This window comes from Strix uralensis, chromosome 7, assembly GCF_047716275.1.
Source record: "Strix uralensis isolate ZFMK-TIS-50842 chromosome 7, bStrUra1, whole genome shotgun sequence".
NCBI classification, from domain to species: Eukaryota; Metazoa; Chordata; class Aves; order Strigiformes; family Strigidae; genus Strix; species Strix uralensis.
The window spans coordinates 26,988,435-27,013,606 of NC_133978.1; the positions used below are offsets into that span (position 1 = coordinate 26,988,435).

The 25,172-nt window shown below is 50.8% G+C and overlaps 1 protein-coding gene across 2 annotated transcripts; it reads right to left on the reverse strand.

The window, feature by feature from the left end:
- Positions 1-365: 365 nt before the first annotated feature.
- LOC141946022 (uncharacterized) lies at positions 366-17,036 on the reverse strand. 2 transcript variants are annotated; one of them, XM_074875095.1, is made up of 2 exons: positions 16,981-17,036; positions 366-11,926 (listed from the first exon to the last, which is right to left on the reverse strand). In XM_074875095.1, the coding sequence occupies exon 2, from the start codon at positions 11,857-11,859 to the stop codon at positions 7,426-7,428; it is 4,434 nt and encodes a 1,477-aa protein (XP_074731196.1). In that variant the 5' UTR covers positions 11,860-11,926; positions 16,981-17,036; the 3' UTR covers positions 366-7,425. The 2 variants fall into 2 exon arrangements, with proteins under 2 accessions (XP_074731196.1, XP_074731195.1); XM_074875094.1 differs by having other exon boundaries at positions 16,589-17,025.
- Between the last annotated feature and the right edge of the window lie 8,136 nt (positions 17,037-25,172).

Below are 25,172 nucleotides of genomic sequence, written 5' to 3' on the forward strand. Positions count from 1 at the left end.
CGACACCTCCTTGGGTATCCCCAGGCCAAGAGACCCCCCCATGACATGCTGGACCAAGCCCCCACGAAGAGCAGGGTTATTCCCACCCGGCCCTGAGCCCCGAGAGCTCCTGCCATCAAAGCAGACATTATTACTACAAATCTTATTGCTTGCAGTGCCCCCCTGCCCTGGGGAACGGCCATCCCAGCCGGCCACGGGAGCTCACTGCCTCCCCGGGGACCATGGCCATCAACCAGGTCTGACATCATCAAAATGAGATGAAGAGAATGAATTAATGCTTCAACTTTGATGTGACATAAAAAACCCCCAAACCAAACACCACCACCACCCACCCCACCCCATCCCATCCCGTCCCCCCACGCAATAGCCAGCCCTTTGGTTGCGGCACGCTGGGCGATACAGCCCCACCAACCGACACACCAGTTAGAATAAGAACCTGTGGAAAGCCCATGAAATAAATATTAAAAAAAACTATTTACAATATTAGATCTGTGAGCATGAAGTGAGAGAAAAATGCTTTTTCCTGCCCCAAAAAAGCTTAAAAAGTAGGTTAGCATCCTGCCGCCTAGCACAACACTATCTTACATGGCACCTACACATAATATATATTCACATTTCATTTTAAAATTAGGTACTCTTACAAACAGACTTAGAAAACATTGGCTAGCAACGCAGCCCGAGGGACTGCCCGGCCTCCGGACCCATGCCATGAACACCGGCCGGCTGCATCCCAGCTCCTCCGGCTGCCCCCAAGCTGCCAACGTGCCCTGAATCGAAACCGCCAGCTGCCCCCCCCACCCCGCCCCGCTGCCCTTTGGGGAGAGGGTGGAAGTGCTCGTGAAAGAGAGGGCTTGTCCGCGGGGAGGGGAGGAGGAAGGATGGGGACCGTGATTTCTGCTAAGCCTAGGGGTGAGCTTAATACAAACAAGAACTCCTGAGAACATCTTAGAACAGATGGATTCATTTCACAACCACCAAGCTAAAGGATGGGCTGAACGGACACTACAACACACGGGGGTGGGGGGACACGCGCAATGCGGGGACATTGTAGCCTCATAGTTTGCTCAAAAAACCTACCGCTACAAGAAAAGCTGCAGTGACGTTCCTGGGCATGGGGGAGCCTACCCCCATCTCGCTCCCAGGCCATCCAGGCATACAGCCCGAGGATGTGGACCCGAGGACGCCTTGGCTGGGGCTCAGCCCTCTTTCCCTGGCACTACCGCTGGTGGTGGAAAGGCCAGAGCCCGAGCTGGACAGCAGTCCACACCTCCCTGCTGCCCCAGGCACTGCCCATGCCCACAGGAGGCTGGGAACTGCAGCTTTCCTAGTCGCCTTCAACTGGGAATGCAGTTGTCAGGCTGAAAGAATAGGAGCTGGAGAGAGAAACTGTCCATCAGGTCTTAAAAACAGGGCAGCGGTACCCCGTGTCCTTCTGAGATTGTGTTTCTATTTCCCGGGAGGTTACTAGGGGGTGGCAGAGCTTTCAGAAACACCGGCATTTCCAGAGGTGCCATGTGAGCGGCTGGGACACAGCCTGGGCTGCAGCTTTGCTCATCCACACACCAGCAAAAAGTGGCTCAGGCAGCCCGCCAGCCTGCTCAGTCCAGCTCCCCCCGGCACAGGAGGGACAGGGACACGGAGAGCAGCGGGGGCGAGGTCATCTCGCTCTCCCGGCTCATGGAGGATGATCAGCAACACGGCGGAAAGTTTGCTGAAAGCATCAGCACCAGCCAGCCAGCTCTTTGGAGAAGGTTTGCTGCAAATGCGTCTCACTGACGAGTTGGTAGTTGAACACAGAAACACCACTGCACACAGCAAACACGAGCAACAAGGACCTCATTAGTGATGAATTAGTGATGAATATAAACATGTGCACACCTTGGATATACTGCACGCATCCTGTCAGCAGAGAAACCCATGCCAGGGCTCATGTTGCTAGACAAGAACCTAACAGCTACAGATGGAAGGAGTCATCCTGGGCTCAAGCTGCTCTTGCTGCAGCCCTCAATCCCCACACAGATAAATTTTGACTCTGAGCACGGCAAACCCAGGCCCTCCCAGAGGTTAGGTAAGATGGATGGTTCCTGGCCACATGAAGTATGAAGTCCCAGAGCTGCTGATGACAAGGTGAGAGAGGAAAAGGAAACCCTGCAAATGAGAGAGGGGGGCTGGCAGCAAAGGGCCAGTAAGGACATCTGTGGAGGTGCAGAGCTAAGAAGATGCTCCTGGTACATGGACCTGGGAGTTGGAGACTAGTTTCAAGAATAGGATGAGAAAGTGGCCAGCAAGGAAAGCCAAAGTAACAGAAAGAGGAGAGGTCTGTTTTGTGGGACACAGCACTTGTGCTGAAATCCGGAGCTGAAGAAGCAGAGCAGGGAGCGGCGGGGTGGCCCAGAGGAAGAGGAGCGCAATGAGGCTGAGGAGCTGAGGATGGCACTGTGGTAGTGCCAGTGGGCAGCTCTGCACCATAGCAAACGGAAATGCACTTGATGCCCGTGTGGAATAATCGTGTTTCTTATTTCCTTCCATTCATTAAGATCATCTGCAGCTCCCTGTGCGTCCCGTGCATTGCGTAGAAGCTGCATTTATTGGAAATGGGCTGCTCTAAAGCAGGGGCCATGCTTCAGCAGGACACCTCACTGCTGTCTCGCTGCAGAACAAACAGAAATGAGTAGTGCATGTCCCAAGTCATTTACAAAGAGCAACAGGTTATATACATGGTATTATCTCTACTTATTTTTGTGTCTATTTTGCACTGTTCTAGCTGAAACATGGCTGTGTGGAGAGACTAAATTGGGAAGTAAATTGGGAAGAGAGTAATGCAACATGAGAATTGATTGGGAAAAAAAGACAAGGAGAAAAAATTCAAATATCTGAGAACTGATAAAGAAAATGGAGCTGCCCAGGCAATACCACCCTGCCAGGCAGTCACCTCACATGCAGACCCTTCAATTTGCTATCAAATTAAATTGAAATTTCATTTTCTAGCAAATTACAGCATTCCTCCTTCCTGCCCCAAAATAAAGCACTCACAAAAGCAAGTGCAAAGCACATTAAGAGCAGGTCTTGTAGTCTGCAAGACCTCGCAGCTACTACTGGTGTCAAGTGGAGAACACACACAGGCGAGGCAGAGGGGCCAAAGACAGCATTTCCCGGAGCAGTGACAGCAAGGAAAGAAGCCTGGAAGGGAGCTGGGGGTCTCCTCAGAGCAGAAAGCCTTAATGCTTTTCTAGAGATGATGGCCACCCCTGGCCTACCTCACCCCTGGGCATCCTCCCCTGGGGTAACCCAAAGGATTGCACAAATCTGTAATTCAGATAACTTGTACTAAAGCACCAATATTCCTATCTCGAGGTGGGCTGGTGAGGTCATGCCCCAAGTGCTTGCTGCAATCACTCAGCCATAGGTGATGGCTTCACCCTACCCATCCCTTGGCAAACAAGCCTGCTCTCCGTAAAAACTACCTGCATGAGTTAAACCCACCACCCAGTGCAGCAGCTGCAGGAGAAAACGCTCCTGCCAGTTCCTCACAAACAGCACAACGTAGAGACAAATCACTCCAGTTTTCCTCAAAATTGTAATTTTTAAATAAGGGGGAGTTTTTGGGAGGAAAGGAGGAGGCCGAGAGCAGAACAGCTCTGAGCAGGGTTTATGTGCCTGGCCAGGGAAAGCCCTGCAGAGGCTGCGGTGCCAGGGACTGGCCCCAAGGGCAGTGGAGCAGGGAGCCGGGGGGGTCCCTGCTGACAAGACCCCAGATCATCTCACCCCGCAGGACAGCCCAGTTCGGCACCTCCTGCAAACCCGCTGCTCCCTATCCCTGCAGATGCCCAAGGTGCTGCTCTGCCATCTGCCCACCTGAGCCAGGCACCCACAAGGCACATGCAGCACACACCTGGCCTGGGCTGGTCCCAGGCCGCAGGCTGGGGCAATTGTATTTAGAAATGGTTTTATTTGAAAAAAACCTCAGAATTATTTTCTTTCTCTCAATTCATTTTCTGAAGACAAGAATAACAATCCACAGCCCAGCCCAGCCCAGCCCCCTCTTTTCAGCCCCATCTTGACACAGAACACACCCTCTACCTTTCCTCCTTAAAGGGAGAAGAAATTCAGATTTACACCCACGAGGCACAGCCCAGCTCCCGTTAAAAGTCAGTAGGATCTTTGCACAGATTTCATGAATGTTACTCTTTGCACGGGACATGCCAGATCTAATGTGGGAAAGCCAGGGCTTGCTGAACACCTCTGGCATCCCCTAGGGAGGGACAGAGCTGCCAGCTGAAGGTGATCGGAGCCTGGGCAAGCTGCAGGTGCTTTGAGTTTCAGGCCACATTGCCCATACACTGCTCAGCATGGCCAATGCCACCTTGCTCCCTCCTGGAGCCCTGTGACTCCTACAGTGTCTGCTGACAAGGCTTTGTCCCATGGGAACCTGCCTTCAGCACAGGAAATCTCCATCCAACTAAGCTGAAACACAGCAGTATGACAGAAAACTACAGCCCTGAGACTGGAAATCCAAAGGGGTGGGAGAAATATGTTTATCCTTTTAGTATCTCTGACTTCTCCCTGTGACGGGTCCTGGCCACTCCTCTTTGGAATTGACGCCCGGCAGGGACACTGCCAGGAACCTCAGCGTGGCTGATCCCACCACCGCCCAAGCCAAGCACTGCGCACCAAACCAGGACAGACACCCAGATACTGCTCTGTTCCCGCAACCGTGGGACGCCTGCCATCTCCCACCCTTGCCATGCTCAGCCAACTGGTGCTGGTGGAGCCCTGGGGTGCAGGAAGGCAGCCGGGAGGCTGGAGCAGCAGCACCCCATTCAGAAAGCCTCTCTCCACTTGCTTTGTCGAGGTTTTTAGCCTAATGAGGTTCCCACTCCCAGAAGCATGGAAGATGGAGAGCAGAGCAGCCTGCATTTACCAGTGGCTAAAAAATTAAAGAGCAGGAGGGAGGGAAAGCCCCGAGGAGCGCTCGGGTGTGTGGTGCCCTGCATGGCTCTGCAGGCACAGCCCAGTGCAGGCGCTTCAGGAGCGATGAGGAAGGATGGAGAAAGAGGCATTGTGAAGGATGTGGAAAAGGAGGTTTGCTGTTAGGGAGCAGCATGAGGAGCAGAGGTAAGAGGGGTGCTCACACGCACGCCCGGCCCAGGGGAAGGAGGGGAAATCCTGGGCCCGTGTGCCTGCGGAGAGGCTGCCCCAGCCGGAGGTTAGAGGAGGGCTGTAAGTATGGATGGAGAAGAGGGGAAGACAACCTGTAAGAAAGGTACAGATCAGTCATTTAACTAGCAACAGTGCCCTCCTGCCTCACACCTCTCCTGAAATACTTTTAAATCTTTTCTGATGGAATGTTTGACATATTTAATGCATGCAGTAAAAATTAAAGTAATAGATAACTTCATATTAATCTGTACAGGGACTGACAGGCTAGATTTAATCACTTCCTAGCTGTTCAGAGAGTTAACTTATTCTAGCATGATTCAAAGGAAAGGTAACGGATTATTTTTTTTTTAAATCAGCCATTTCATAGTAAGAGAAAAATGTGCCGCAGCCTCGTGTGCGTCAGTGCTGGGGGAAGGGAATACCTGCAAGAGAGCCAGAGGTGCTCTGCAAAGGGCGTGCGAATCTCAAATGCCTTGTTTCAACCTCTATACTAAACAGGTACAATAAAAGATTTAAAGATGATTACCTGCTTTCCACCTCCAGTCCACAGGCTTATGGGATCTGGGGTTCAATGCCAACCACGAAAAGCAATTCCAGTTGTAGTCGAGCCCTCTCTAGCCTCTGCCCCCAGGGCAGGCATCTCTCGAATGTGTGGCCTGCCCCAGAGCCTTGCTCTGAGCAGGGACAAGGAGATGAGCAGGGACCAGCAAGTGGCTGTTAAAGGTCGGGCAACCCCAGAGCCCGCACAGTGACTTCTCGGGCATTGCTGCTTTCTGCACAGGAGGAAGCTTGCATTGGGATTCATGCAAAGGGACTTTGCGCAGCAATGTGAAAGTGAAGCCGTGGGGATGCAATGGCTGAGCAGGGTCCTCTCCCCGAGCGCAGACCACAGCAGTCCCTTCTCAGCCACTGAGCATCCCTGCCCGGCAGAGCCAGCACAGCCACGTGCACTGTGCACTTCTAACAGGTTTTTCGCAGAGCTGCTAGGCACCATGACCCTGTTCTGCCACTGCAGACCCCCTGCTGGCTTTTAAACACGCTGCAGAGGCTTGCAGAGGCACCCTGCAAAGGTGTCATGCAGGACAGGGCAGAGGCTTGGCCGCTTTCAGACTCCACAGCACCAGACGCAAGCAAGAACAAAGCAACCGCAACTTGCTAGTAAAAGGATGAAATGCAAATTACGGTAAAAAATAAACTTAAGTCAGTCCCTTCTCTCAACCCTATTCCAACCGAAAATCCTGGCGTAGGAGGACGCTAGGCAAGACGCGCACAAGAGCACAGGGCAAGGGCCAGGGCTCCCCTTCTGTGGAGCACCAACATCAGAAGGAGCTCGAGCCTGTGAAAAGGGAGAGAGTCAACCTTCAGCGAAGCACTGCACAAACTGCTTTGCTGTCAGAGACCACAGAAATCACCACAGGGGTAGCAAAATAGGAGAAGGAGGTCTGTCCAAAAGCAGGGCACGGCAGGACCCATTCATCCCTGAAGCCAGCAAGAAATAAAGACGGATACAGCCCAGCGCGCCTGCCCGGCAGCAGTGGATGCGGCAGCCTGGTACCCAGAGCTCCCGCAGCATCTCCTCTGCTGCCTCCGCCTGAGCGGGACCTCCCCACCCCACGGGCTGTGCAAGGGGAGAGCGAGGCAGCCATCAGCAGTACACACACCAGTAGCTAATTAATACTTTTAAGCAGGTAACAGTATGGGACACCAGCAGCTGCTACTAACAAACCGACAAAGGACAGATTTGCCTTTCTCTCCCTCAGTGATGGGAAATGGTTTTGGTTTTGCTTTAAATGCCACTAAGAAGACAGACAGAAGGAGGACTCTGAAGGAAAGGGAAATGTTTGCGTGCACCCAAAGGCTGCCAAAAGCTACTTCATGTGCACGAAGGTGGTTTTCTTTCTGCTACAGTACAAGTGCTTGTGCCTCAAGTATAAAACGCAAGCCTCCAAATCACACAGACGAGCTTCTTATTTTTATTTTTAAAGTGATAAATAAGGCACTGTACTTTTAACTAAAACTGCCTGGTTCCAAGTTTAAAAACCCAAGGAACGTTCAAACTGCAGAAACTTCCTTCTGAACAGCAGAGCCAGACAGGCCGACCTCTTCTCTGTCCGAAACACATCTGCTGATGCCTAAAATCACAGGCGTTATCCTTTAACTGCGGATTTTTAAAGGCTTGCTACAGCTTATAAAAGCAGCTTTAGTTAATGCATGGTAAAGGGTTACTACTGTACACCAGTTTTGTACATGGCTACCGGTTCTTCGCTATTTCAGGTCCAGTCGTGAGCGTTTGCTGTGCGAACAGTCCACTTTTGCCCTCAGCTTCCTCTTGCCCTGCGACCCGCTGCTCTCCTGCATCTTCTTCATGGACCTTGTCAGGGTCTTCCCACCACTGGGCTTCTTGTTGGCCATCTTCTGCGACCGCGTGGAGGACTCTCCCAGGGGCTTCTGCTTCAGGGACTTGGCTAGCTCCTCGTGGCCGGGGGGCAGCACAGCCCGTCTGCTCGTGTTCTCCTTGCCCTTCCGCAGGGAGAGCCGCACCTTCTCCAGCTGCCTTTTCGGGGCTCTCTTCTCTTTCAAAGACATTTTTCTAGCCAGCTTATTGCTCCTCTCCATGGCAGCCTGCTTTCGGGTGGCAGGAGTTTTTGCGCTGACCTCCGAATGCTTTATTTTACTGGCCTTCTTGGCAGGCAGCTTGTCCTTGGTGGAGGAGCCAGACCGCTCCTGGGTGCTCCCACTCTCCTTCAGCATCCTCTTCTTCCTGTTGAGCTGGAGGTCGGCTTTGGACAAGGGATCCTCCTGGGATCTGCTCTTCCCCTTCCGCCCCTTCCCCATCCCATCCACTGATGGAGATTTAGCAGGAAAGGCATCTGCTTTGATCTGCAAGGCCAACTTCGGAGACATCAGCGGGTTGATGCACACGCTCTTCCGGCTCTGCTTGCTCTCCAGCGATGGGTGGTCCCCCGGACCATCACTCTTCTTCTCCGCCTTCACCATGCGGTGCTGGGCTCGCAGCTTGCCCCGTAGGTTGGAGTACTTGCGCAGGATCCTGGTGCTGGCCTGCGTGGGCAAGCTGGGGGCAGGCTGGATGGTTTTGTCTTCACTCAGGTCCTCAGTGCCAACATCAGTGGGAGATGTCTGGCTGGGAGTGGTGGCTTCTTCAGCCTCCACTTTATCAGCGTTCTCTCGAATTTTAGCCCAAAGCTTTTGGTTCTTCAGGTTATTCCGAGCTGGGGTAGTGGCAGCAAACTTCTTGAGGTGTTTTTTCAAACGTTCGGCTTGCAGTGAGCTGGGGTAGAGACTGGAGGAGGAATATTTCTGCATTGGAACTTTGATGGGGGGGATCTCCCCTGGGAGACGGGTGTTCAGTTTCTTCACGATCACTAGAGACCTGGTTTCAGTTGTCTCCAGAAACCACTGGCAGATGTCGGACAGCTTAAAGGCCTTCATAAACAGCATCTGGACAGGTGAAAGCTTCTGCACTTCCAGCGAGCCTCTACTTTTCCGTGTCCTTTTCTTGCTTTTCCAAATCTCTTTCAGTTTGTCGGCTTTGTTCTTTACCTTGGGAGTTGGCTGCACCTCCTTTTCCAGCTGAATCCAGCCTTTCTGAACTTTCATGTACTGGGCGTTGAATTCGGCAATGAGCTCCTGGTTCTCCTCTTCAGCACACCACTCCATGAACTTTGGTTTGCTGTCAGCCATGTCTATGTCCTCCAATGCTGGGGAGTCATCATTCCCTGAATTGCTTTCGTCCCTCGGTTTGGGGATCGCTTGCATAGACTCCTTCCCTTGTGTGCTCTTTTTTGCAGTGTCTATGGGTGCGTGTGCGTGTCTTAAGTTATAAAACTGCAGGGCGACCTTTTTATGCTTTGCAGCCTTTGCTGGAAGATGCTTGCTTCCACCTCTGTTGCTGGGACATGGAGGTGAATTGGCCACTGGCTCATAGTTCTCCAGCTTGCCTGTGTCCATGGCACTGTCAGAGCTCTCCTCGTCCTTTACGCTGGCATCATCTGGTTTCACATCCACTTGCTCGGCATCATTTGCAGGCACACTGCTCTCCGGAGGGAGGAGAATGCTTGTCTTCTCAGAATCAGCCTGGACACTGATTTCCAGCATCTCACCCGGTTGACTTTGGCTGCTGTTAGCAGGGGGGTTGTCTTTAGAGGAATTTTCTCCCTCTGCCGCAGTCTCTTTCGCTAAGATGCTTTTATAGGTTTGTCTGGTAGTGACACCATTCTCCTCAGCTGGCTGCTGCTCAGTGATGCTCTCTTGAGCCTGGCCAGTGCCCGGCCCCTCGCTGGTTTTGAGCAGCACACTGGGGAAGCAGTCGTTTGGGAAGTGCACGGATGCAGCCCCATCCAGGTGCACCTCTCTCTTGAACCGCTTAGCGCCAGGACTCTTGGAGAGTTTGATCTGAAGGCAAGGAAGCTGCACAGAGCTGGAAGAAACAGCATCCTCAGCATTGTCCTCAGCAGGCAACTGAGATTGCTGGCTTCGGAGACACCGGTCCGATGCCACAAGCGCTCTCCTGCCTTTCTTTCGCTTCTTGTCTAGACTGTCTTTGGAAGACACAGAGTCATTCCCTGCAGTGTCTGAACCATCAGGTTCAGGCAGCATTTCCTCTTCAACAGGCTCTTTTTCACCTGCTGGGCTGTTATTCTCCACTGCCTCCCCTTCAGAGATTTCGGGGAGGGCTGTGCTGGCCGGCACAGCTTCCTCCTGCTCAGGGGAGCTGTCACCCACCATACCCGATAATTCGGCTTCTGGTTCAGCATCAATGCTTTTGTTCAAATCCATGCACTGCAAGGTGGTGGGGGGCTCTGGGGGGCTCTCCCCATCCATGGTGACAGGGGGCTCATCGGGAGCCTGCTGGCCTGGAGAGCATGGGGAGGGCTCTGACAGACACAGCCCGCAGGGCTCCGCGTCCCCTGCACTTGGAAGCTGGGCAGGATCCCTGGCACCATCATGGGCCAGGGGTGCTGTGTCCGCAGCAGCGGAGGGCTGCAAGGGGGACTTTGGCTCTGGGCTGGTGGGGAGAGCCGGATCTGTTTGTACATTGGAGCCTGGGCAACCTTCCTCCCCGCTGGGTGCTTCTGAGATGGGAAGGGCAGCAAAATCGGCAGCCTGCCCGCCACCACTGCCATCCCCAGAGGAGCCCAGGCTGCTCCCAGCCTCCCAGGGGACGGTGCCTCCTGCACTCGTCCCCCCTCCTTCTGCAGGAGGGGAGCCAGAAGGTGGTGAGCCAGCTGAGCTGTCCTCTTTCTGGGGGCTGGGTGGAGCAGAGAGGGAGAAGAAGGGCACGGCCATGGTGGCTTCCCTCGACCGCAGCGCCCGCGTATCCCAGGACTGCACAGGGGCCGGCTCAGCTCTCTCTTTCGTTTCTCGGCTGGTTGGTGCCCCTTTAGCCAGGAGCCTCAGGGAAACCCTCTTCTCACCTTCCCGTCCAGCCCCCGCAGAGCCCCCCACTGAGAGCGCCAGGGGCGGCTTAGCGCTCACGAGGGTCTCTGTTCGCAGTGCTGGGCTGCTCCCCCTCTCCTCCGCCCGGGAGCTCTTAACTAGAGTGCGGACAGTCGGGAGCTCACAGCACTCCCCGTTGAAGTAGTACCCCCGCGTGCTCTTCCTCGCCGTCTTGCGGGACGACACCGACCGCTGGCTCTCGAAATGGCACTCGGTGATGGGCTGGCTGATGTAGACCACGTCGCACTGGTTGTCGTAGTCGTTGATCCTCAGCCCCGACGTCTTCTTGCTCTTCCGAGTGGATCTGAGGGAGGCTGCCTTGGCGCGGGGGTGCCCGCCAGGGGTCCGGTGGGCGGCTGGCGCGGCGCCGGCAGGCAGCCAGCCCTCTTTGGACTTGTCGAGCGGGCCCTTGTCGGCCGGGTGCAGGTGGCAGCCTGCCTTGCCCTTGGCCATGGCGTGCAGGTGGTTTTCTTGCTTTGGTCTCGCATCTTGTTCTTTTGCGTCTAAGTCCTGGAGCAAAGATGCTTTCGAGCTGCATTGCAAAGTGTTCTCTTTGTCGGCTCTGCGAGGAGGGGTCACCGCAAAGCCGGGATCCCAGGACTCTTCCGGCAGAGCTCTAAAAGAGCTCTTTTGGGACCCCAGACAGCCATCTAAGCTGTCCTCGCTGCCGTTCACATTTGCCACTTTGACCGAGATATAACCTTCCACAAAAGTCTTACCTGCTAGCTGCTCTTTACTGTCCTCACACTTTCTGACACCGGCTTCTTGCTCGTGTCCAGCAGCTTGCTGCCCTTCCAGGCTCTTTGCGGCATGATGGAAATTCAAAGAGGAAGAGTTTAACGTGCTGAGGTATCCTTGGGTGCAGCTATCCTTTGGACTAGCAGAACGAAGCCTGGTGACGGGGAGCTCGAAGTCCCTTCTCAAAGCAGGACTGGAGCTCTCTGCTCTGTCCAGAGACTTCAGCTCCGCTGGCTGCTTCGGGGCTTGTCCCGTAACATGCAGGGGGCCATCGGACCCCAACTGTCCTGGGTCCGAGGAAGAAGGGGGCTTTGATTCAGTACAAGTAGCACCCTTATCCTGATTTTCAGTGCTTTGCTGGCTACAACCAGAGCCACAAGTAGAGGCCTCCATGCTCTCAGATTCAGACAACTGCTGGCCTTCAGAGTCTGGTTGTACTTCAGTGTATATGTCGTTTAGCACACGAATGAATTGCTTCTGGTGATGTGTACACAGTCTGACCATAAACTTTTCCAGTGGAGACTTCGGCTGATTGTTAGAGTCTATTGCTATTGTCTCTGCTGCATCCTCACTAGAGAGACAAAGAGAAAATCAATCAGTAACATGTCCCAGGGAATGAAAGTTTATGCTGCAAAACTGGAATAACCCTTCTCCTCCCACTCAGGCATATGGCTTGCCTGACCTCCAGGTGAGATCAAGCATCCTGTTGTCATGGGGCTGGCAGGTATCCCTTCAGTCCCCACAATGCACACGTATGTATGCGCATTGCTGGCACGACACGGACTGCACTTTTGTTCGGCTCCCGCTGCCAGAGCACCCATAATTACACTTCTGCCTAGGACATCCTGGTGTGTAGGCACCATGTGACATGTTCAAAGCAAACCTAAATTTCCCAGAAAGAATCAGATTTAGTACGTGCACAGTGCCCAGTGTAGAAGGCCCAGCACTTCTGGGACCCACCAGGACGACTGTACACCTCCGCATGCTTGATCTGCACAGCCAGACTGGGTGGGAGCAGAGCAGCATCCCAGCTGGGCAGCCAGGTGCCAGAAATCTTGAACTACTGTAAATCTTCAAATTCTGCTTATGCCTTGGTGGCAGAAGATGGGTCTAGGGCAAACTGAGCAGATCTGAGCCTCCTCTGTAATCAGTGCAGAAATTTTGGCGAGCTCCCAGCCTGCAGGACGTGCAGGCAGCAATGCACCCTTGTGTGGTGCAGTGCCTTGCTATTTGCACTGACCTTTGATTTACTGCCATTTAATAAAGTGGCTCTGCAGCTGATGGGCTGACCGTCAACGTGCAGTGGTTACTCAGAAAGGTGTGCTCCCACTACCTAGCTCTCAGACCGAGGCGATTATCATTTACCTGCTTGGCACAGGCAATTAATTAGGACTTATTGGTGGAGAGGTTAAGGGATAATTACCCAGTGTTTGCCTGAACTCATCAGGAGTGCCATGGCAGGTGCTGTTATCGAGACCGTATCTGTTCCCAACAGCAGCGCAGGCAACTCTCACCCAGTCCTCGCCACACCGAGGGGGCTGCACACCTTGGCACCCATGCTGCCTGGCACAGGATCTTTGCCAGCAACTTTGGGTTGCTTTGCAGTAACAGTTGCACTTTGCACCTCCTGGTCTTGTAATGGAGGAGTGAAAGTCGTTTCCCCCCGCTACAGCCTTGCTCTCCTCCCCACCCCAGCATCAGACACCGACTTCACTCGCTGGCTGGGTTGAGGGGGGCAACACTAATCACAGGGTTCAGGGCCAGGGTGGGGAAAAGCAGCTTTATCTGGAGTGGGCTTTTCCTCTCCACACTGCCAGGTGCAGGGCTCAATAGGTGAACAGGGAGGAAGAACCCGGGCTCAGAGGAGCCGTTGGCAAAGAGAAGGAGGAGGGAAAGCCAGGGACCGGAGCCGGCTGTGCTCGGTGGCAGCCGACATGCTGGAGCCAGCCCCGGGGCTGCCCTCACCTGCTGCTCACTTACTGCTTGCTGGCTGCTTTCTTTGAACTGACCAGTGCCAGGGAGGCACCTCCAGCAACCTGCTCCCAAACTTGGCAAAGGACAAGGAAAGGTGCCCAGGGGCCGCTTCAGGCTCTGGGCTGGCCAGGTGGCACCCAGAAATGCTAGGCTGCAACCAAGCCTGCCCTGAGCATTTGCTAGCCAGTCCTTTGTTTTCCAATTTGCCCAAATTTTTAAGCATAATGAGGCTTCGCCTCTCAATCACAGCCACTCAGTTTCCTTAAAGGCTTCTTGGGCAGGGTTTTCCCAAAACCGCCCGGAAAGGCTGAGCGAGCTCAGCTCACCGATTGTGCTCCGGCACCTCCAGAACATACTCCCAGGGTTAGCAATAAACAACGTACCTCTCTTTACTACACCCGGGCGAGAAAAACGCCCTCCAGCAACCGTCTCAACTGGTTCTACCTGGCGCTGCGATGACTTTCAATTTGCAATACCTGGGATTAGTTTAAATAAAAACGCTCAGGTACAACCTGGCCTCTCTCCAGAGCTCTGCATGGGAAGGGTTGTGTCAGCCAGGATCTCTTACATAGCCCAGCTCCTCCCCTTGCCCTGCTGAATAACAAAGGGGATAAAAAAACCTTTCACCTCCCCTGCAAGAGGAGGGCTTGGAGCAGGGGGCTTTGCAAAGAGGCAGAGCTCAGCACAACTTTTTTTCCACCTTTGCAAAGAGGGCGGTTGCCTTCCTCTTACCTGCTCACAAGCCCAGCTCCTAAGAGAGGCAGCCATCTTCCCCCAGCGAGCCTCAATTTATAACAGCAGCGGCAGAGGTGTGGCCCTGCCCCAGCCCACCCTGCTGCCACGCTCCCCGGGCAGCCTCGGCAAGCTGTTACAATGGCAAAACAGCCAACTCCCTCCTTGCCAGGGTGCCTTTGGGTGCTACGCACAAATGCCTGCAAAGGAAGCACCCATGGCACAGGCAAAGCGGTTGCCCAGGTGGGTGGTGAGGAAGGAAAGTCAAGATACAGGCTGGGCGATGCCTGGCGAGGGAGGAGATTGTGGGTCTGTGTACAGAGTCCCTAATTTGGGAGAAGGAACCCAAGTAGCCAGGCACAGTCCTTCCTCACCTTGCAGTAGCCACGCTGAATGCAACCGGTTGCAGGTCATGCCTGCTTTGCACGGGTGTGTGGGGCTGGAAAAGGCCCATGTTCTGCTCGTATGGCAGAGGGGACCTGGGCTCCCTGGTCCTAAAGGCTCCAGGGTGGCATTTCTGCCTTGCCTTCAATTAATTTCTTCCTCTGAAGTGTGACTGAGGCCATAGTGCTTGTTTTCACCTTATTTGCCCCACTGTAGTGCAAGGAGTAAATCTGAGATACACACAGCTTGTCAAGCTGTAAATTTAAAAAACAGAGATAAATATTTTTCCTGCTCGATAAAGGAAATAAATCCATCCAGCCTCGATGCCCTTTGTCCTTAGAAGACCCATCTCATGCTCAGCAACACAGTTCACCTGATTCTGCAGGCGGGTTGCATTCAGGGTCCTCTGCTTTCACCTCACGTTGGCTCAAAGATAGGCTGCAACTTCTTGCCTTGAGCTCATCTGCCCCTTCTCCACCTCACCCCTGTTGGGTACTGCAGGCAGTATCCCCTTTTTCTCAGTTTCAAAGGACAACCCTGAGGCAGAGCTCTCCCCACCACCTGCAGCTGGGCTCTGCGCATGGCTGGATCCCACCTCAGACCTTCCTCTCCCCGTCCTCCTGGGGTGCTGAGCTGCAGCCTGTGCCTCTCCATCCCCATATCTCCCAGACACAGCTCTGTGCTCCCTGGGACCTGCTTATCTGTGCGCCTTCATAGCTGCCCAGTATTTCCCACCATTCCTGTCTGTTCTAGCTATTATTATTAAATAAAACATGTCCATGGCCATTCTCTTGCCCAGTGGCTGATGGATGTAGGATTGCCTGCATCATCGCTACTTAAGGCAGTTTCGGAGAAGAGCTTGCTTCATGCTCAGGTATAACAGAAGAGTTTACTTCAAGTGCCCCACAGCTTCAGGTAGGGTTGCTTAGGGATTGTGTAAACTGTTGCAGAGAAACTGTTTATTTACGTGGCTTATCAGAGAGGAAAGGAGAGGTGAGCTGAATGCAGAGCTGAAGTGCCTTCCCAGGGGAAGGTGCTGGCTACTAACAGGTTCCTCAGCCCTGCTGGCAAAGGCACAGCGAGAGGTGAAGACCGACTGGCGAATGCAGAGGAATTGGGAACATGGTTTTAAATGGAAGGAAATATTGTTCTTGGGAGGCAGCTACCCCTGCCTCTGAAGCGCCTGCCTTTCGGGAGGTACAGGTCAGCCTGGCAGAAGCTGCTGGGCTCAGCAGACAAGTGAGGGAGCCCAGGGCAGCCCATACCATCTGCAGCCTCTCCCCAGTGCCCATGCTCACCCCTTCCCACCGAGCTTGGCCTGAGGGTCTCTTAGTTTTGGGTGTGCATGAGGACTGTGTCATCTCTCTCAAGGGCTGGAGAAGTCACAAGCCTACTGCAGCTCTGTGGCTGGGGAGGGGTGACTTACTGGGGATCCCCTATGACTATAGCCAAGCTGCAAGCGTAGTCACAAACCTGTATGGGGTACCCAGAAGGATTCACTGAGATGAGAGAGACAACCCACCTGCCAGTGAGCTTTCCTGCAGAGCCTGGGGGATGGCAGGTCTGCCCTTTCTGGCCACCAGCCTTGAAAGCTGCCTACACCCCGCTTCCAGCACCCCTGCACATGTCACCCTGTATCAGCAGAAGACACCCCGGGATCCCAAGCAAATCTTATCACCTGAGCCCCTCGCTACCTCCTGGTCCTTCTAGCTTTCCCAGGGCAGCCCTGTTCTCTCCTCCTTCCCTGCCTGCCGCAGAAGGTGTCAGAGGCATCAAGGGGCAGGAGCTGTCAGAGACACAAACGGAGCTGTTGCTACGCAACCCTGGCGGTGCAGCAATTAACGCTGGGGAAAACGTGCTGTGCTCTAAAGCTATTTGCATAGCTGCGTGCTGCAATACATTTGTTTGCATTGTGCCTCTACTGTTTAGTGGAGTTTGAAGTCAACCCTCCTCCAGCTCTTGCTGGGGGGGTACCTGGGGCTTCCAACAAAGGCTACGCAGTTGGGGATGATGGGGCTGGGGGAAAGCGGGGGTTTGTCTGTCCATAACACATATAGACTGCACAGGTATAGGATTTACAGTATGGGGGGAAAGGACAAGTTATCTGGATTTCATCCTATGCAGCCCGAGGAGCTTTGCCCACCTTGCGGAGCTTGCTCCTGCCATGCCCCTGACCCGCTGGTGGGGTTGCCACATCTCCACTCTTCTGGGTGCACTGGAGTGACACTGCGCTTGTTCTGCTTGTGAATGCCAGACACGGCTTTACGGGCAGCCCAGCCTGCCTGTGATTCAAGAATGTATTTTGGAGGGGAGCAAGGGGGAGAAGAAAGAGAGGGAGAAAGAAATCAACTGGTTCATACCAACCTACCTGGGATGCCGGTCTCCGAAAACCTGCTGATTGCCAACTGCAATCTTCTGGTTTGCCCACCCCAAGTTTCTCACTATTGAACATGAAGCCTGTCCCCTTTTTGGGTTTCTTTTTTAGCCCTTGAACATTGGTTTGATTGATTATAAGTTTACAGGTATGTTTTGTACCTCAGAGGCACAAGAAGCAGCAGCAGAACAAAAGTTCAAGGCTAAGTGTTTCTGTTCCTTTCAGATCACTCTAAGCACCAGGATTATAGTTCTGTAAAAGAAACAAAACATAGCTATAAACTTATAAAATCCAATTTAGTATTCTTACGGGGATGACCTCTCCTGCTGTCACACAGCTGACTCCATGCCAGTTGGTGGAGAGCTGCCTCGCACCACCCAAAACCAGAGGTACCACTAGAGTACCCCACCAAGCCAAAGGCTGCCTTGGAAACCTGGCTAAAAGTGGAGATTTGAGAAACACGGATGACTAAGAAGAAAGCCTAACTTGTGAGTGATGCTCTCCATCAGCTGAACTCAAAGCACTGACCATGCCCACTTTGACCCAAAGATCGGAGGCAGCGTGTCTCGCTGCCTTCGGGTGGCACCTCCTGCTGGTTTCAGTCACTTCATTTATTTTTCAGGGCGAGTGGAAATGCCATTTTGAGGGATCGCAAAGGAGGAGCAGCCTCTTAAAAGGAGCTTGCTCACCACTGGCAGTCAGGTGAGCTGACCCCAGCCCCAGGGGCATTGTGAATTCTGTGTGCTAAATGCATGCTTGAAAGCGGTTGTGGCTGTGAGTTGCCAAAGGTGGGTTCGCTTGCCCCAGTGTTGGGGGGGCTGCATGCAGAGGCACACGAGGGTCTTGCCCAGTGGAAGGGGGAAATGAGTTCTCTGCCAGTCCCGGTTTGGCTTGCTGGAGTGGCTGGGTGAAAGCAAATGCTGCTGGGTCCTGCACTGGACCAAGGCAGGAGGTGGCACCACATCTTTCAGCAGCAGCCCACACCAACGTCACCACAGTGGACATGGAGCCATGGCTGCTGCCAGCTCTCTGCCTGAAATTATTACCCCAGGGGGGCAAAAAGCAACTGCTCCATTTGACACACGGTATCATGCTCAAACCCATCTTCACTCATAGCTGCAACAAAGACCTTTGAGAGGTGGAGGTGAGGGGACAAGTTTCCTTCTGCTGGCACCACTCTGGGATGTGGCAATCCCTTGCAGGGGATGGGCAAAACAGCCATGTAAGCCACTGCAGCAAGATTTTCTGTAGCTCATCTCTCAAAGTCCCAATTAAAGGCTGACACTGGATGTACCAGTTTAAATGCCTGTATTTCAATCCTCAGAAATATGCCTGGCACCTAACACTCCCCACACAGATGAATGAGTCCCTTCACACCTCTGTGGGTGCTACAGTAATTCTCTCTCGCTGCACTGAAAAAAAATAGATGAGCAGCACAGAAAGAGCTGAGGCTCCACACAACAGTTAGCAAGGAGAAAAAGCATTTTTCTTCTCTAAATTAAAAGCCGAAGTTGTGCAAAGCACAGCCAAAATAACTATGGAAATATTGCTGCGGAGTTCTCAAGGCTCCTGAATTTATGCCGTCCTTGGTGACGTGCGTGGGGATGGATTGAGCTTGCATTTCAACTGAAAAGCAGGAAGAAACAAGTTATAGATGGGTTTTGTTTGGTTGGGGTTTTTGTCAGCTGCATGTATTAGTCAAGGTATCCAGGTTATACAATAAGCCAACTGACTGGATAAACAAAAAAAGACATCCATTACAGATTCAGACGTTTAACCCTTCAGAGTAGTGTCTTGTGTTTGTTAATTTATTTTTAAAGTAGTTAAACACTAAAAATCACCTTCTCCCCACCTGTAGCCAAATAAAAATCAAACAAACCAAAGGTGGTCTTACATTAAGAAAAACAACAGTAACCTCAAATAAGTTTATCTTTTTTATATTCCTGTTATAGCTTCCTCCACTCCCACCTTCCCCAAGTAACTAACCCAACCATATTCAATAGTAGTTTATCATCACTTTTAATACTTCTAATACAATATTTAATGACTAATTAAAATCTTACCACTGAGCTATTGCTTTAAAACCAAGGGAAATTTATCATGTTGGAAACGTTATTCTACATACCAGCTTTCAAAGCCTTTCCAGAATTGTCCTTCTAATTTTTCTAATTATCAAGGACATCTGGGATCTTTCCTTTAAGGAAAAAAAAAAGTTACCATGAGCGTTTCTCTCTGAGGCAGTACTCAGCATCTTCCCTGAGCTAGGTGCTCCAAAAGAATAGATATCACCAGAAGACCAGAATAAATAGAAAAATAGATAGCACCAAAAGACAGATAACAAAAGCATGCAGGGCAAAAAAAAAAGTTCTTACAATGATTTTCACAGCTTTGCACATGTTTTAAAAAAAGCAGCACCCAGTTAAGGCAAGGGAGAAGGAACCACAGGGACCAGTCGTGTGGAGTAGGGAGGGATGCCCTGAGTATCTTTACCAGTGCTGGGTATGAGTTGGGAGCGCACGCTGGCTCTGGACTGGAGGTGAGGCAGGCGTACAGCCTCTCCCCTGCTCCCGAGCCCACCACTGTGGGCTCCCCGTCTGTCCTGCAGTAAACTGGGGACAAAGCTCTCCCTGCGGAGCCCTCGGACGTGCACACAGGTCAGCTGGAGCCACTGCAACCACAGAGGTTCAACAGCAGGCAAACCCCCCCACCGAAGGGGCACTCATCTGCAGTAAATTAAGGTTTTTGAGCAGGATATGCTGTGCTGTGATAAATCCCATCTTCCACTCCTAAACTGCACCTATACTACAGGGCTGCACCTGTGGGGTGGAAGAAAACCCAAATGCATCTCTGCAGACATCGCTGGTCCCAGCTCCAACAGGCACATTGCCACGCACAGCCACTACCTCTAGAAATCTTCAAGGATTTTAAAGTCTGCAAATATCTGGGATATTTTTTTTTCAGCATGGATATGAAAAACCAAATGCAGCAACTAGGTAGAGCACTCACTAGAGCTAATCACACTCAGCACAACCCGGTCGCCAAAGCTTGGGAGGGGCCAGTGGAAGACATTTGGAGACCAGAGGGTATCTTGGGTGCAATTAACAGACGTTGGGGGATATGACCCCATTTCAGATAACCTGGAGATTCAGATAATTGGGCCTCAGATAATCAAGGCCATGCTGTTAATAGAAACAGTATCACAACTCCTAACAGCAGCATTCCCCACGTGCCGATGCTATACCTCCTTGCACAAAAACGCCTAGTGAAATATGAATTAGCGGTTTGATATGTGTCCGTATTCTCTGTCAACTGCCAAGCTGAGCAACAAACCCTGTTTCTGGTGCACCACTTCGGCTGGCTGCTTGGGAAATAGGTTAAGGCAGAGAAGTGGATTGCAGCCCTGGATGCCTGGGGACGAGGCTGTCTCAGAGCTGACGGGCTAGGTAAGCTCTATTTTGAAAGTGGGTTAATTTAACTGCCATTCAACTACCATTAAATGATGTAGGTTAATTTTATAGTCAGATAACTATTAAGAAACCAAAACATAAGGCAGGAAATATCTCTATGCATGCCAGTGGGGAGAGGTTTCCTCTGCGCTAATGCACATGCCCCCCCCCTTCAGCTCAAACCTCTCATCCTTCCATTTCTGCTCATCCCTCACATCATCTCTTTTTTTTTTTTAACCCTTGTCATTACACACTATTGTCCTTCCACCCCCTCTTAAGAGAGTCTATTCTCCTCTCAAAAATTCACCTTGGTATTCTGGCCCACAATCATTTTTCTCCTTCATTTACATTGTCACACATCTCAATGCTAAAGGAAGACTAACAAATAAACCTTGTCTAACCACAGCAAATAAAAAAGGTCGCATCTCCCCCATGCATCCGATATTTGTCCAGCTACGTGGCAAACTGAGGCAAGGAACTACACCTTCCTTAGCATGTAACATGCCGTCATCACTAATACACCCAGTTTTCTTCAGGGTTATTTACCATATTTAAAGCATCCTAGATTTTGGCGGTTTACCCTTTATAATTGGATGCTGCAGTTAAAATGTACTTTATCTCTGTGCAATTTTCCTTTCTGCAGCATAATGATAGGTATTGTTTGCTTCTTTATACTGGGGACAAAACCCATCAATTGCTGGTTTGCCATAAAGGGAAAAATAAAAGGAAAAAATTTATCAACAACAGCTTATGCCTGCAAAGGAACAGATCCCTTGGAAAAAGCCAAAGTGACTCATCACTCCTCACGCGCAGCGAGGAAAGAGTGAGCACAGAGCCAGGCAGTTTCCCCCCAGGATGCCTTCACAGATGCCTCCCTCTGACTTCTCCACCTCCCTGGTCCCACTGCTCCCACCAGCAGGAAAATGAGTCCCTAACCTTTGGAGATGAAACTAAAGCAATGATGACCCATTAGCACATGCTGCCCATCAAGCACTCATGGATCTCCTCTACCACAGATGTTTTTTATTGTATTAACAGTAAGTGCACTACACAAACCCTGAAAGCTCAGAGAAATGAACTCATGCTTAACCACGCAGTGGTAACGAGACCACAGCACTAACGGGATGCTGGCATTTTTACCGTGCTTTATATGACCAGAGAAATACAGAATGGGACCAACCCTAGAAATCACAGCTAAACCACCTCTGAAAAATCCTCTCTCACAGCGACTCACACATTCAGATGGCAACGCCAGAGCCCGAACCACATATGCTGTGGGGATTTTTGAACCACAAAAGTCTGAGTGCCCAATTCCCTGTTGTCCTGCTGAGGCCTCACCACTCCTATTAATCTCACGAGAAAAGTCTTTTTTTTTTTTTTCACTCAGGAGCTCTAAAAGAACAGACGAAACAGCCAAAGCCCAAATCTTATCAACCTGCTCTTTGCCAGCATTAAGCCACTACCTTTGTCACTTTGTGCTAGGTTATATTGATTTTAAGCTTTGTTACTAATTTTTATTCCTAATTTCATAATAAGATCATTAAAGAAGCTGCAAAGTGTATTTCTTTTAAATCCAGAGTTACATTATTTTTGCTTTTATCAACTACCAATCCAGTCTACACTCAAACAAAAGTAAAGGCACCGACATAAGGACAGGTATAGGCAAGAAGACTAGAATTAAACAGCGGTTGATCAGTCACAATTACTGTACGCACTTGTGTCTGTTAGCGAAAAGCCAACACTGGTCCTGAAACAGGAGCAAAAATCTACTTTTTTTTGTGCATCAGCAGAAAAGCTCACTGAATTACAGCTAGGCACACCTCTAGCAAGCGGTGAGGTTAGGTAACTGTCACCACAGTCCAACGCGAGCTTTGTTGTTAGCGAACACACTTCAGGTACTGAGTAAGCTGGTTTAGCTTTAACATCTCAGGCTGACGGTTGATGACTAGAAGAAAATATCGTCTGTTGATGATCAGAAGAAAACTTGTATTTCCATACAAACAGAGCACATTAGTTATGACAGCTTCTTATGCAAAACCAGAATCCTACAGCGTCTTTTTTTTACTGTCTCCTTTCAAAGTCAAATAGTTTGTTTTAAACCACTGCTAACACCTCACACGCAGCTACTTGCTTTAAAGGCCTAAAAGGAACCTGAGGAAGATACCGTGTGTGACCACAGTACATCTGAAAACATGAAAAAACCGATACCACTAGCTTCACCTAAAAGGGGAGTGTGGTGGAAACTAGCGGATTCTCCAAGCAAGCACCTCAGGCTGAGATGACAGCAAGGGTCCCAGCACAGGTACCAGTTGTGTGTATGAAAACACCTTCACATAAGCAGGGAAGCTGTTTGGCTTCTCCCACTGTCAGTTCTTCCCCTGCAGAGCCAGAGTAACTCTCAACAATTAGTGTCAGAGCCTTCCTCTAAAGCTCAGTGAGAAGAAAAGCACAGTCAAAGGCTTGGCTTTAAGAAAAGAAACCATAAAAGCTCCTTTCAAAGTTAGGAATGTCATTGCAAAACAAGTTAAGCAAGCCCTACACTTTATTAGCTGGGCAGGAGGGATCTGGGTGCACGTCAGCAAAAAAACCCAAACCAAACCTTAGCAGGTGTAACAAAACTGCCTATTTAGCACTATAATTTTTACAGACAGTTAGCTGATAACCCTGTACAGACAAACCACTCCTCCTGTCGCACAAGGCTGGCTGGTCTGCACCTGGAGGCAGGAGTCCAGCAAAGGTAGGCACGCAAGCTGCGATCCAGCTAGCTCAGGTAACAGCAGCAAGGGAGACAGAGCAGGAGCGGGCTGGGAGAAGCGTGTTGCTGGATCCGCCGCAGGCTCTCGACCAGGCTGCGGCTGAAGCCTCTGCCCACGTTACTGTGCGGCTGAAGCCTCTTCACCGCGTTACTGCGGGCGCTGGGTAGGTCACAGCCCGAAACTCTGGTCGGTCTCTTGGGGAAATGCAGCTGTATTTTCATACAGGCAACCTTTGCATTTTCAGGCAGCAATGCTTGTATTTCTACACTCTGAAATACACCTTAAGCGCTTCTGATTTTAGCTGAGCTTTTAAACAGTTCCTGGAGATTTGAGCTGTAGCCATCTCATACAAAAATCTGCTGTTTAGTCAAGTGTGTAGGGAATAGACCTCCTGCACAGCGGCATGACACCTGCAGAGGAGGAGGAGGCAAGAGACGATTTTGGAAGTTTTATTTCAAATGCGACCTTTAAATTCTGGTATGTTAAAAGCAACCTGTAAAAATAAGATGCAATTGTTTTGTGCTCCCTCTTCATGATACTAAAAGAGCTTTTAAAGGTTGTGTTGTCTGGGGTTTTCAGGGAGTCAGGCAAGAAGGAACTTAATTAATTCATAATTCACAATTCACAAGTGTGAAGTCATTCAGATTTCTTCTGAATTTCCTACTAGACAACTGAGAACATCTTGGATTTTAAGTCACAGAGTCTGCATCAAATGCACCAGATCAGGGGAAACAGTACTCCCACAAACAGTGTTATCTGGGATCCTTCCAGCATTGTAACATATATTAAAGTGTCTTGAGAATAACTATATTAAAAAGATCAACTTTTATATTAATCCCTTTGCCGACCTCATTGTATCAAACACCGTATTCACGGATTTGCCCCTAACACTTCAAGCTCTGTTTTTGAAATTGCTTTTGGTCTGTACCTCTGTTCCTCTGTACATGAATCATATTCCTAAACAGGTCCAAGAACCACTACTCACTTCCAGTTAAAACCACAGTTCAGCAAATACCCATGTCTGGGTATTCACCAGAGCGGAGTTTGCAGATCAAGAAAACAGTGATTTGCTGAAGCATCTTCCGGAATTGGGATTTAAATTCTCCCCCTCCCCCCAGACACAGTTTTGTCATGCCTCTAGGAAATTAGATAGCTCAGCACGCTCGGGCAGGAAAGCCACTGGTGATCCGCCTTACCGAGGACGCCAGAGTAAGCTTTGCATTGCTGCTGTCTGACTCTGAGCAGCCATGACACGGGGGCTCGGTTTCGGTTGCACAAGATGGAATTGTGATGCTCAGGAATTTCCTTAATTAAATCAGCTTCGCTCACAAAACTTAAGTTGATGTTGTCAACACAAGAGCGTTTCAGATCCCGCTGGCTGAGGTCAGGGAGTTGCCTACTTTCAGGTTTAGTATTAACCGCAACACTTGCGGGTAGTGACCTAAGGCTTTCTGCAATTCCCTTCACAGAAGCACACATTTTCACAAAAGAGCAATCAGCAGCACCTCTCATTTCGTATCTGTTAGAGTATCTGGATTGTAGACAGTGACCCAGGGGTACATGGGGGTACAGTCCACTGCTAGTCCATGAAGGATCTGATATTTCAGAACGGGAACAGATATGCTCCTGCGGGTTCAGAAGAGGCAGCTGCCTCTTCCAATAACAAATGGAGCAGCTCAAAACCCATCCTGAGTCAAAGCGAGCTGAGGCAAATTAGCAGAAGAATTTTTAAGCTGCCTAACAAGGCTAATTAGGTTTCTTTTCTACAACAGCAGCAATGGATGCTTCTGTCTGGGTGCAACATCTTGTGCACTCTTGCCATGATACAAATTTGTAATACAGAAAACAGCTTTAAAAGAAGAATTTGAGACTGTGTTCCTTTAAGTCTGAACAACTTCAGCTTAACAGTGCGAGACCATCAGCAAGTCCTCCAGGAAAACCAGAAAAACTTGGTATTTCTGATAATCGCAGGACTAAAAGTGTCGATTAAAAATGTTCTGGGAAAAGCTTGCAGAGTGTAATACATCCTAAAGAATGGCAGATGGGAATATGGTTCATCACTTTCAAAGGCTATTTTCATAGATTTGACAGATGTATTCAGACATACAGAAAAAAAATATGATAAATGCTAGTTTACAGCACAAGGCTTTC